Source organism: Durotheca rogersii (assembly GCF_024521655.1).
Source record: "Durotheca rogersii strain YMJ 92031201 chromosome Unknown GGS23scaffold_4, whole genome shotgun sequence".
NCBI classification, from domain to species: domain Eukaryota; kingdom Fungi; phylum Ascomycota; class Sordariomycetes; order Xylariales; family Xylariaceae; genus Durotheca; species Durotheca rogersii.
The window spans coordinates 1882057-1894246 of NW_026251235.1; the positions used below are offsets into that span (position 1 = coordinate 1882057).

The window sequence follows — 12190 nt, forward strand, 5'->3', positions numbered from 1 at the left end:
GGAATCGAGGAGGAGGGAGGGCGGCCCGACAAGGCGATGCCGAATATTTATTCCAGGCAGTTCGACGACTCGAAATATACGGATTCACTAAAAGTGGCTGGAGACCCGGAACTGGAGGGAAAAAACGTGAGTAGGTAAAGGGGTAGGTACCCAAGAGAAGAGTAGTTGGTGCCTGGACGTCAGAGAGAGTTCGTAGACCTCCTCCAAATCATAAAGGCGGCAACGGCTGCACATGTAGTCATGCCCAGGGCGAGGTACAGACTGGTCCGATCTGGCGGCGGCTCCTCGCTCTTTGGGAATGCCGTGCTCGGATTCGTTGCGGCCTCGGCCAACGCGACAAACAGTTCGGCAATGCTATTCCATGTCACGCTGACATGGAGCGGCGTGCTCATCATCAAGCTCGACGTGTACTGGTCGGGCTGCAGCTCGCTTCGCTGGGTCGTCTTATCCTTATCCGCCTTCAGGGCAGTGTAGATGGATGGCAGATCGTCGAGCTGCGGGTACCGCTTGCGCAGATTAACGATGTGGGAGAAGGAATCCGGATCTGACGAGTCGTATGCATAGCAGATGAGATCGCACGAGTCCAACCGGGCTTGGTTTTCTAGGATGGCGGGCTCGAGCTCTCCGAGCTCCTCCAGGATCAGGTAGCATTGCTTGCCGCCGTGGAGCTCCACGCTATTGACTGCCCTCCGGGGCTTGATGGTGGGGTTGTATATGCCGTCGAATGGCCGGTTGAGGAATACGTCGAGAAGCGATGATTTGCCAGCCCCGGCTGCACCGATAATGTAGCAGAGCACAACATTGCGTTCCACACGGCCGGGACGTTTTCTTCTCTTGCGAGGTTTCGTCACCTTCAAGGCTGAAGTAAGGGATTCCCTAGCGTTCGAAGGTTCGAAGCCTAGGTAGGCAAGATACTCTATAGTAGTTTTGGGCTCTAGAAACGTGGTCATGCTCCACTGAGCAAGCCATCCTTGTAACGTGATATAGCCGGCTTCGTTGCGAACCGTCGTGGACGGGAACGAGGACTCGACCCAAGAGGAGGGCAGGCCAGGGGTAGGGGCAAACAGGGCATTTAATTCCCCGTCGTTCAGGCCCCCGTCGTTGTCCTTGTCGAAGAGTAAGAAGAGGTCCATGAAGAACCGATAGCCATCCGGGCTCAGCTCGGCCGAAGCGTACTCCGGCACATCGAATTTGGGGCGGATGAAGCTGTCCTCCAAGCTAAGACTGTCGGTGTAGCGGTATTTACGGAGGATTATCCAGATGGTCTCGTGGCGACCCTTTTCGGCGTATATCTTGTTGAGATGAAGGAAGGCACGTAGATCGACACCCCTCGAAGTGTCGGACCAAGGACCCGATTTGGTGATTGTCAGCTTGATGTTCTCCAGATCCTCGGGCGGCAAGGGCTTGTTGAAGCACTTGGCCTGGAAATCCCTGATCTCGCCGTCGTTGAGGTAGCCATCCTGGTCCTTGTCGCAGAGGTAGAAGATCCTTTTCAGGGCCGACACACAGGCAGGCTTCAGATTCCCTTCCTTGTAGTCGAAGAGCGGGGCGATGGGGTGCGTGACGGCTTTCTGGCACAGGAAGAAGGTCTCGTTAACGTTCATATGTTCCCTGGCGCTCGCTCGTATGCAGGAGTCGATCTCCCTAAACTCGTTCATCACCGGCAGCATCTCGTCCTCGACAACTTGCGGGGTGGTGTTGTCGGTAAGATCGGATTTGTTGGCGCACAACACGACGGGAACGTTTACGCCGAGGGACCGGAAGTAGGGCATCCAGAAGAGGGCGACACGCTCGTAGCTGTAATGGTCCGAGTACACCAGGAGGATGACGTTGGACTTACGGATCTCCTTCCGTAGGGTGTTGCGGTCCTGGGGACGCGCCGACGTATCGACGATGGTGGTGGTGACATTTTCGGGGGTGCTGATGCTCGGCGGGAGGGTGATTTGGGGCAGTACGGGTTGGATCTTATGGCTCACGAAGACGTCTTTAACGAGGGACGCGATGAGGCTGGATTTGCCGGTGCCTTCGTCTCCGCAGACGCAGATCCGCACTACGCAGCAGATCGACAATGTCAGCGACCGTCCCCTGCCGCAGCAGCCTTCCTCCGGACGGGTCGAAGCGACATACCTGTGGCCATACTGTTGAGCAGCTCTCCCAGAAGTCCGGAGCCCCCTTTGCTATGATGCCATCGATTCTCGCACGCCGAGCTGGGTTGGGATAGCGTCGAACGCTGGACGGGTCGGGACACGGATCGCGGAGTGGCGTGGTCGAACTGGGGCGGGCTAGGAGAAAGGGTGGTGTGCGTGTCAGAGGCGATGGTGGCACGTCGTCGGTGAAGTGGTGTTGACGTGTTCGTTCTCCGCTCTTCGGCTGGAACGGGCAGGGCGGGCAGGAGTTTTAGCTGTGGCCTCTTCCGGGATTGAGGGTCTAGAGCTGGTGACTGGGAGGTTTTGGATGGTAGGTATTCATATGTGAGGAGACCTTGCCTGTATTACGTAGTGGGCGTGTCTACCTTTGGCTGAGGCGTAGAGGTACCTAGGTACACAATCGCAGACACGACCCGGGGGCCTAGTCCGACTGGACGTCCCGATTAGCCACTTATGTAGGCACGACCTCACCTACCCACCTACCTTAGGTACCTACCTACCTCCCTCCCTATCTATCTAGGTGTGAAGTCGACGGAGAGGGTTCGGTCCACCGGGCATATACCCGCGACAGATACCTCGTAGAGTAAGCGTGTTGAGCATGTCCGGGCGATAATGCTAGCGGAGGTGGCCGTCAGACAGGCCAGGTACATGGGTTGGACGCATGCATATCTCTCCCGCTTACCTAGGTGCCTAGGTGTGTGCCAGCGTCGAGGAAGAAAAAGGTTGTAAAGAACCTAAGGTCTAGGTAGGCAGTACGGTTGAACCGGCCCAGACATAGATACTCATATGCTGACCTTAACGGGAGATGTGTACTAATACCGCCTAACCTACCTTAACATGTCAGGTGGAAATAGAAGAAGCGAGCTAGGATCAGATCCTCATGTACGACGGCGTGGGAAGCGCTGTTTTGGTGGGATTTGCTGGGGCGACCTACCTAGGTATATGTGTAGGTATCCGGCAGGGCGCTGGATTGGGTACTTACCTAGGTACCTACCTACCTAGACCTACCTACCTTAGGTGCCTTACCTACCTAGGTACCTTGGGTACGGCCTTGACCTCCTTAGGCACCTCCCAACGTGATGCGTCCAATCCCCCCTTCATCCCGACTCCCCGTGGTCAAAGATGCCTGCTATCGATGTAGTTCACCACCCTATACCACCCTATACCCCACACTATCTTCCCGAGAAATTCGATATCCCTGCCGCCGGCCCCTTCTTTTCCCCCTAACGACATGCGATGAGGCTTGGAGGGGAGGGGGGGGGGGGGTAGCCTCTGAGCCCTCCCAACCCGCTCCCTCGCTCCTACGGAACACCACCTGCTCGCATATGCGTGTATGTACCTACATATATACCGTAGATGGACCTGGGCGTCGCTCGACTGCCGCGGCTCTAATCCATCCCCCACCCCCCCATGATTTCAAAATCTGCACAGTACCTGCTTGACATTACATCCATAATACCCGTCCGTCTGACATCACAGCTCCCGATCCTGACCAAGCCCATCCGCCCGTGACATTGACCGCGTCTCCGCCATCCGCCATCCGCCATCCTGCTCTTCCGCCCTCTGGTTGCTTGCTTCCTCCCTTAGTTTCGCTCCACCCGCAATTCGTTGCGTCACGGTGTCCAGTTTCGCCATTTTGTGCATTCCGTGCCCATCCGACATTAGGCCAAGTCCGCCTAGCATTGTTGCTACCGTTGTTGTCGTCGCTGCTAAGTAGTGTACTACCACCATTACCATCCCGGCCAGCCATCGCCATGTTGTAAGCCTACCTCGTTCCCGCTTCGTTCCCGCCGAGGTCCCGCTGCCATGCTGTGCTCCCTCCACTTCCTCGTCATGTGTAGATGACCGCGCCAAATAGCTAACGAATCGTATGTTGCTCTACATCTATATAGCGTGCTGCCGCCCCCGCCTAGGTACCCGACCCAGGCAGCTTACAATGCCGCCGTCGCTGCTGGCCAAGCGACGCCCATGATCGAGACGAACAACATCCTGTCGAATCCCGAGGACCAATTTCTAGCTGGGGAGGGTACGCTCGCTTGCCTCGGGAAGGGACCGTGTATGGGACTGGCGCTGAGGCTATGGTATAGGAACGTACGTGCTCAAGGAAGACCTACTTCTAGCGACGCCGCCACCCCACCCTTCGGAAGCACCGGTCATCAACCCCAACCCGCTCGCGACGACACCGCAGCCAGCCACGGCCGGAACCAAGGTCTCGCTCCTCAGCTTAGACGCGCGACCGCCGCCTCCCGCTCTCTTCAAGCTTACGCCCACCACGACAACCCTCTCGCCAAGCATAGCCGAGCACCCGAGCGAAGGCCGATACTCCAACGATGCTAAGCTGAGCAGCGACGGCGAAGGGCGAGGCACCTCTCTGAGCGATGGGGGGCCGCCCACATCGGTAACGGCCGCATCGGCTCCGGCCTTCGGCGATGGCAACGCTCTACTCGCGCCGGAGAGGACGAAGGACCCCAACAAACGCCGGAAACCCAAGAATAACATGACTAAGAGCAACTCATCCTTCATCTCCCGGGTCATTGTCAACGAGACACTCTCGAAAAGGCTCTCCGACCGACCGAGCGACGGCCTGTTCGCATTCGCCAATGTCAATCGCGCCTTTCAGTGGCTAGATCTGTCGTCCCCTACCAAGGCCGATTATCTGACCAAGATTTTGTTCACCAAGGCACACTGCTTAAGCCACGATGTTAACCTGGTCACCAAGAGCACGAGCCATATCGATATCATCATGGGCTTCTCGACCGGAGAGGTCATATGGTGGGAGCCGATATCCCAACGATATACCCGACTGAATAAGAATGTGGGGATCTCGCTCCCCTACGTAGGGAGCCAGCTTTGCTAACCAGCTATAGGGGGTTATCAACAAGACGCCGGTTTCGCAAATTCGGTGGATCCCGGGGGCCGAGAACCTGTTCCTCGCCGCGCATATGGATGGTACCTTGGTTGTCTACGATAAGGAGAAGGAGGACGCCATCTTCAGCCCGGAGGAGGACGAGACCAAGACTAACGGAGAGGCCACGTCAACCCCCAACAAGACGACCAACCATTTCAAGGAGATCACCGTGTTCAAATCCGTCCATTCCAAGAATCAGAAGACCAATCCCGTCGCTGTCTGGAAACTGTCGAATCAGCGAATTAACGCGTTCGAATTCTCGCCGGACAACCGCCATCTCGCTGTGGTGTCCGAAGACGGCACCATGCGGATAATTGATTATCTCACGGAAAAGTGAGTAGGGTTGAACAAGAAAAAAGAAAGTCGTGTTTTTTTTGGGGGGGGGGGATTTTTTGGAGAGTACGGTTCTTAACAATGTAACAGGCTGCTCGGAGTGTATAACGCATACTACGGCGGATTTACATGCGTGTGCTGGTCCCCGGATGGCAAGTACGTCCTCACCGGCGGGCAGGACGATTTAATATCCATTTGGTGCCCTTCGGAAGCGACACTCATAGGGCGGTGCCAGGGTCATCAGTCGTGGGTCATGTCGGTTGCATTCGATCGCTGGAGATGCGACGAGAGGAACTATCGTTTTGGCAGTGTGGGTGAGGACGGCCGACTGTGCCTCTGGGACTTCAACGTCGGGATGTTGCACAAACCCAAGGCAGTGAGTGTCTCTTCCGTTTAGGAGGGTTGTGCTACGGCTTCCGGGCTGCTGCTGACGTGGTTCGACAGGCCTCTAGCCGACAACGCGGTTCCATCTCCTCCAGACTCCCCGCGTTGCAGCGCGCGGAGACACAAGGCACCTCGACCAGCAGGTTCCGATCGGATTCGACCGTCTCGGGATTGGACGGAGAAGAAGAAAACACGGTCAATCATCCGGTCGAGCCTCGATCCAGGACAGCGATGTTGCCTCCGGTCTTAACCAAGGCAGCCGACAAGCATCCACTCAGCTGGATCGAGTTCACCGAAGATGCCATCATAACGGGCTGCAAGATAGGTCAGTTTGGTCCGTCCTCGCAACTCACCCCCCAAAGATTATATGCTGAAGGGGATCGTCGTAGGGCACATCATAACTTGGAGCCGGCCGTCGGATTCCCCAGCCCAAGCGGACTCGTAATAGGGAAAGGGAGCAAAAGCCGAACCTGTTAAATCGCCAAATACTGCAGCAAGGGGGACGCGGGGGGCGGGGGCCGAGTAATACCTTCTGGTTCGGCCTCGATGGTAACAATTACTCGGCCGGAATGCCCTGTTTATGCTCACAACATGATAGCCCGAGCCACACCGCATCTTGCGTCGTTTTCATTGGCCACCGGCGAGGTGATCCTCATAAGAAGGAAGAGGGGGTGGGAGGGAGAAGAGAACTCTAAGTGGTCTGGGGTCAAAGCAATGGCCTTCGCACACCTTCTACGACTCTATGATGAGCAGAGAAGTGGATAGCCTGAGAAAGGATCGATTTGAGAGAAAGGATGCAGTTGGGAGAGGTGCTGCTGTCATCACCTAGAAGACTATAACCCGGTGGCATCTCGGTCAAAGTACGATCGCACTCCGGTATCGACCGTGTTCTCTTTTTTTTCTTCCTCTCTATTTCTTTGCTTCTAGTGTTCTCCCGAAACGAGCGGCTAGGGAAGGGTCCTAGCTTAACTAGGTAACGAGTAGGACAAGATATGCAGACGACGAACGAAATCACGAAGTCAAGAAAAGTGACAGCCGCGGGGGAGAGTGATGGAGGTAGCAGTGGTGCTGGGTGACGGCACAGTTCTGTCGTGGTGAAAGAAACCCTCCGTATCCTTTCATTTGTTATTTGTCTCTCGTCGACTCGACAGCTGGCTGGCTGCCTGCCTACCACCGTACCACAGAAGGAGGAGGCGACGGCGCGGTACCACACAATTCTCTACATTTGTGTTGCCGTCACTGCCGACTGATGCTTCGCGAATCGAGACAGCAGCAACGGCAGCTGGGCCTACTGGGCCTGCGAGGTCTCTCGGAAGGGTGTATGTGTGCGAGCGCATGGGCATGTTGTGAGGACGAGGTGTAAGTCCACCAATATATGCTAACACGATGGTGCTACCGACCCCGAGACCTACACGCTCACAGGCACAGGCCTACATGAAATACATAGATACGACAGCATGGCGAGGCGAGGCGAGGCGAGGCCAGACGAGACGAGACGGGGGCGGGAGGACGGATTAGGGAATCCGTTGGGGAGTGTGCGTGGTCGTGCTGTGCGTGCGTACGTACGTACGTCCCGCTTCCCTAGAGGACGACGCAGGACCGCCCCGGGAGGGTGCTCTCTCCGAGGAGGTCCAGTAGGTTAGGTATGAACGGATGTACGTGTGTAGGCATGTAACTTATACAAGCCTCGTGGGAGCAAGTCTGTAGGTGGGCAGGATCTCCACCTCGGGTATGGCATGACGGTGGGCATGTAGGTCTAGGTAGGTATGTATGAGGCTCCGCTCCGGCCGTTACGTGCGCAAGTCCGCGAGTAAACGGGAGGAGGGGACGGACAGGCGAAGGCGACGAAGCGGGCAGCATGCGGGCGACAACAGGGGAGGAGGAGGAGGGACACCAACTCAGGAGGAGGAGGAGGAGGACAAGGGGGATGAGGAAGAGGGAGGAGGAGGAGGGAAACATGTGAAAGTAAAAATAACAACCGCCCACGTTGGTACCGACCTGCATATGCCTACATGGACATACGCTTAACACATGCTCGCCTATATGCATGCCTACATCTGTTGGGTAGGTACTTACGTAACCCTTACGTCTGATAGATGCAGCCCCTCGCTACCAAGGTCCGTCGTCGAAGACGGGCTCGACTTCGGTGAGTAGGTTCTATTCTTTGTGTGCGTTGTTACGTATCAACTCGCCTTCTAACTAACCTGATCCCTTCATACATGCCTACCTACCTAGACAGGTTCCCTGCCTGCATAGCAACCGTAGCTTCGCTCGAGCTAAGCTCACCAAGCTAAGCTGCACCCACTAACGAAGCTATCCAAGCCGAGCTGGCATGGTCCCTGCTTTTCCGCGTTCTTTTCTTTCATGCCACCCTTCCTTTTTGGTCGTGTATTTCCTCTTAGGCGATGCCGTGATGCAATGACAACCGCCAACCTCCTCCGTCCAGGACCCCTGCGTCTGGTTGCGCCTGTGCATATCGCATCTTTGCGCCTCTCCCAGCCCCTCCCCGGCCATCGGAGCCCCCCCTCTATGTGGGCTCTGCAACGTCAGGTAGGTACCCTGATGTAGCGTGTGTATCGTAGGCACAGGCGGGCGGAGGCAGATCGCACAGGTACCTGACCCAACCATGTCGGTGACTCCAATGTACCTACCTATCATACCCACGTACGGAGATCGGGCGCGCTCTGCGCATGCGCGCTTGATAGACCGGGGAGGGAACTTCTCTCAGAAAGAGACAGACAACTTTTTTTCTCCTTCGAACAAGAAATCTCTTTCTTCCCCCCCTCTCCTCTGGCCCCGTTCCTATTCGGCCCTTCGGGGTTTCGGGAAGGCAAGGCGATGGTGTAGGTATAATAGTGCTGACTCACCTAACTGACCGACCCGGTTTCGTGGGTGTGCGCTTGGCCAGGGCGGCTCTCTCTATCTCTATCTCTCTCTCTCTCTCCTGCTCCCTCCCCCCTTTTCTGTCACCCATCCCGAATAAGGTAGGCGACGGATATAGGGCTACATATACATATGTGCATAGCATAGTCGCTCCTACATGACTGTACTACAAACTCAAGGTTGCATATGTCCTGCATGCCCATGTATGTATGTATGGCGGACGAACACCAAGCAAGCGGTGGGTACCCAAAGCCACGCCTGTTGCTGGGCTGAAACGGGATAGCAGGTAATAGGTAGACATGTACTCTACATACGCAGAGATGGCTCGCACTGAAAAAGGCAACCCGCTGGTGTTACTGGGGGGAGGAGAGGAAGAGGGAATCACGATCTCGCTCTTCCGCTCCCGCTCCCCCCTTTTCTCTTACTGCCCGGGTAAGATAGGAGGCGCGGTTGGGCGCCTCTTGTCTGATACGCCAGCGTACCCCCACGTGGAATCTACTAACGATGTCCGTGGTCCTTTTGAAGATTTTGTCGAGGTCCGAGATACCACTAGCCTGATGGGTCTCCGTGAGCGGTATATGTAGGTATGTGTGTATGCACCACCTGGATGGATGGATACCAGAGAGTATCCACCGACACCAAGATCCACAGGTCAAGGGATCACAAGCAACAAGGCTCACTTGCCTGGCTTGGCTTGCTTAAGATAGGGAACATCTGGCTCTATGTATTCTAGAAGTCTTGGTCTTGAGCCGCTATCTCGGGAAAAACCGTGAAGAGGCGGACCCGGCCCAACACGATTAATCCACCAAGCTCGCCGCCATTAACTGAAAGAAACGGAGAAGACAGAAAATAACAGGACACCAAGACTCCCCGCTTTTCGGGAGAAAAAAAAAGAGGGAGAAAGAGCATTAAGAATAACTAGCAAAAGGCGTTCACTAATAACGGATGAATGAGCCATCACGCCGGAGCGGTTCCCACCTACATAGTAGTAGTTTGACCTTTGTCATGCATTACCTACGACGATGAAAAAGCCACTAGTTGTTTGCTGGCTGATTGCGTCAAAGGGTCGGCCAGATTTCACAGTTTCTTGGATGGGAAACCGTCCCGCAGAAAAAAAATGCACCATTTTTTTTCTTCCACCTACCGTATTACGCAAGACAGAGCTCCAGACAAGTGAGCATTGCCAGGATTCATGATTCATCCGACGGAGAGAGGTATTTGTCGCCGTTGAGCCTGGATTACTTCCCTCTCCCCCCACCCATCCACGCAGACGACATACACACATATGTGTGTGCCGATGTAGATGACACGGCCATAAATAGTTGGTTGAGGCTCCAAGACTTGGTAGGTGTGGATCGGCTTCAACAAAGGGCTGAATCATGACTAGCCCAAGGTAGATGCAGGCCCAAGATGCCACCAACACCATCATTAGCTTCGACCTTATCTCTCTCACGCGGCTCAGTCAACTTCTCCCTCCCTCCCCTCTCTCCTTGGAGAGAATTATATAGTACCCAGCGGTAGGCGGAGCGTGATACAGCGACAAAGGCCCAGCGAGCGAACGCCCACCCCTAACTGTATGTATGTATGTATGTATGTGTGTATATGTGTGTGTGTGTATGTATGTGTGTGTGTGTGTGTGTATGCGTATAATGCATGTATATGTATGCGCATGTGTACGCGTACCGCGTACCTATATGTAAACACTTATATAGGCGTGCGTCGACGAGGAGAGGCCGTGGCTTGTCGTGGGCAGGCCCAGCGAGCGTCGATTGCATCTCATCCTAAGAGATGTGAATCGGCAGCGCAGACCCCTGATTTGGACCGTCATTCGTCCGGCTAGCAGCGATCAACGGTCCCGTGGAGGGGTTGATGCCATTAAGCTCAAGCGGCAGCCCAGTTCGCTGCACACGATCGTCGGAGGGCCAGCCTGTTGACCGTCAGGCGTACCAGCTTGGGTGACCGGGGTGGGTTGCAACGGCTCGTAGACGTAGGTGGGTGCCTAGGTAGGTAGGCATGGATGTGTGTATATACAGGTATGTACGTGCTAGAGGCTAGGTATGTGTACAAGATGTGACAGACTTGCCTAGAGTACAGCGATGCTGTGCAGCTTGTAGCCGACGACAGCCAGAACCCAGCGCGGCGATCGACGGCCTCGGTAGCGAGTCAGTTGTTTGCTTCGGCCCAGCGGTTCTATGTTTGGCCGAGCGTGAAGGAGACCCAAGGCCAGCGAGGGCACGATCAGCAAAGAGAGTTGCCAGGCACATGCAGGCGAGGTTGCAGCGGTGGGCCAATCGCCCTTGGCGCACGGTTCCGTACTTCTTGGGATCGTGCCAGCGGTACGTACGAGTCGCCCACAATCATAGCTCTATAGAACGATGGTGAGGAGTGGTTGACGCCCACGGGACATAAAGCGGTGTCTTGGGTCGGGATTCACCGCCAAGAGGGAGAGAGAGATAGGCGGCGGAAACAAGACGCCGAAGTGGACATGTCACCCCCACGGAAGCTCGTGGCTATTTCGGGGACCCTGCCCTGCCCTGCCCTGTGATTTTCCCGCCGCCAGAGATTTGACGCCATCCGTATCAGCAGCACCTGCTACGGTCAGCACCGCCCCGGGCTGTGAGCTTCTTGGGAAAGAGGAGGGGGGAGGGGATGTTGCATCTGGCTGGCTGCATCTGGGAGAGAATCGGGCGGGCTCAGCTGGATAGGTTCGTAGGTAGCAGTCGAGCGGAAAGGGAAGGGATCGTATAAGTGAATAACTAGTACACGGGGCGTCGCGAGAGACCCCAGCTCCACACACCACACCATATGATGCGATAATTCCAGGTGATTGGGAAAGAAAGAGCCTAGATCTTCGGAACAGAGCGCGCGCGTGTGTATGTACATGTCTCTACCTTAGGTATTGTATCCGGTTGCAAGGGTTGCTTGCTTCGCTGGCGATCACGATACCTGCCTCTTACTAACGCGGGCGGGCGAGAGACAGGACCGCCTAACCTGCTGGAACTCGAGATTAGCATTGCTCTCCCCCTCCTCCGCCTTGGCCGCCGCGGGCTCGGACTGCAAGTCGCTCGAGGGGTCTCGAACGGCGGCGGGAGAGGGTCACGATAAACAATCTACAGCGCATGTGCTGTGTTACATGCGTTGCATATGACGGCGTCTTTGGTGAATCATGATGATCAGTTCACTCGGTGTTCCATCGCTAAGACGTAGGACGTGCGCGTGGATGGCAGGCAGGACATGCATGGAGAATTTGGATTCAGAAAAGAGGAAGCCCAATCGCGAGGCCGGTATTGCCCCGATAGACTCGAGAGGCATGCATATATACATATATATGTATACACACATACGACAACTTTACCTCTAGTACCCTCATCCCCTCCCTCCCCCACCCCTATAACCTTGGATACTAGTATAAGGTAATAATTGCTACTCACCATAGGAGGTTTAGCAGGTAGGAGGTCGAGGAGAGATCGGTAGGCTACCTAGGTAGGTAGTAGTAGTGTCTTGACCTTCCCGTCGGTGCTTCGACTCGCCCCTT

At 55.6% G+C, this 12190-nt stretch overlaps 3 protein-coding genes across 3 annotated transcripts; 1 reads left to right on the plus strand and 2 right to left on the minus strand.

The window, feature by feature from the left end:
• Nucleotides 1-179: 179 nt before the first annotated feature.
• Nucleotides 180-2137, minus strand: GGS23DRAFT_594299 (mitochondrial Rho GTPase; the record flags this gene model as incomplete). Its single annotated transcript, XM_051518140.1, has 2 exons — nt 180-2050; nt 2128-2137. 2 exons carry the CDS (start codon nt 2135-2137, stop codon nt 180-182), a joined length of 1881 nt encoding a protein of 626 aa, XP_051374867.1.
• Nucleotides 2138-3798: 1661 nt separating this feature from the next.
• Nucleotides 3799-6554, plus strand: GGS23DRAFT_371540 (WD40 repeat-like protein). Its single transcript, XM_051513360.1, has 7 exons — nt 3799-3906; nt 4040-4173; nt 4235-4962; nt 5015-5388; nt 5479-5764; nt 5833-6097; nt 6162-6554. The coding sequence occupies exons 1-7, from the start codon at nt 3902-3904 to the stop codon at nt 6215-6217; spliced, it is 1848 nt and encodes a 615-aa protein (XP_051374868.1). The 5' UTR covers nt 3799-3901; the 3' UTR covers nt 6218-6554.
• A 2211-nt stretch (nt 6555-8765) lies between these two features.
• GGS23DRAFT_555770 (uncharacterized protein) lies at nt 8766-12012 on the minus strand. Its single transcript, XM_051515616.1, has one exon. The coding sequence runs from the start codon at nt 10082-10084 to the stop codon at nt 9659-9661; it is 426 nt and encodes a 141-aa protein (XP_051374869.1). The 5' UTR covers nt 10085-12012; the 3' UTR covers nt 8766-9658.
• Between the last annotated feature and the right edge of the window lie 178 nt (nt 12013-12190).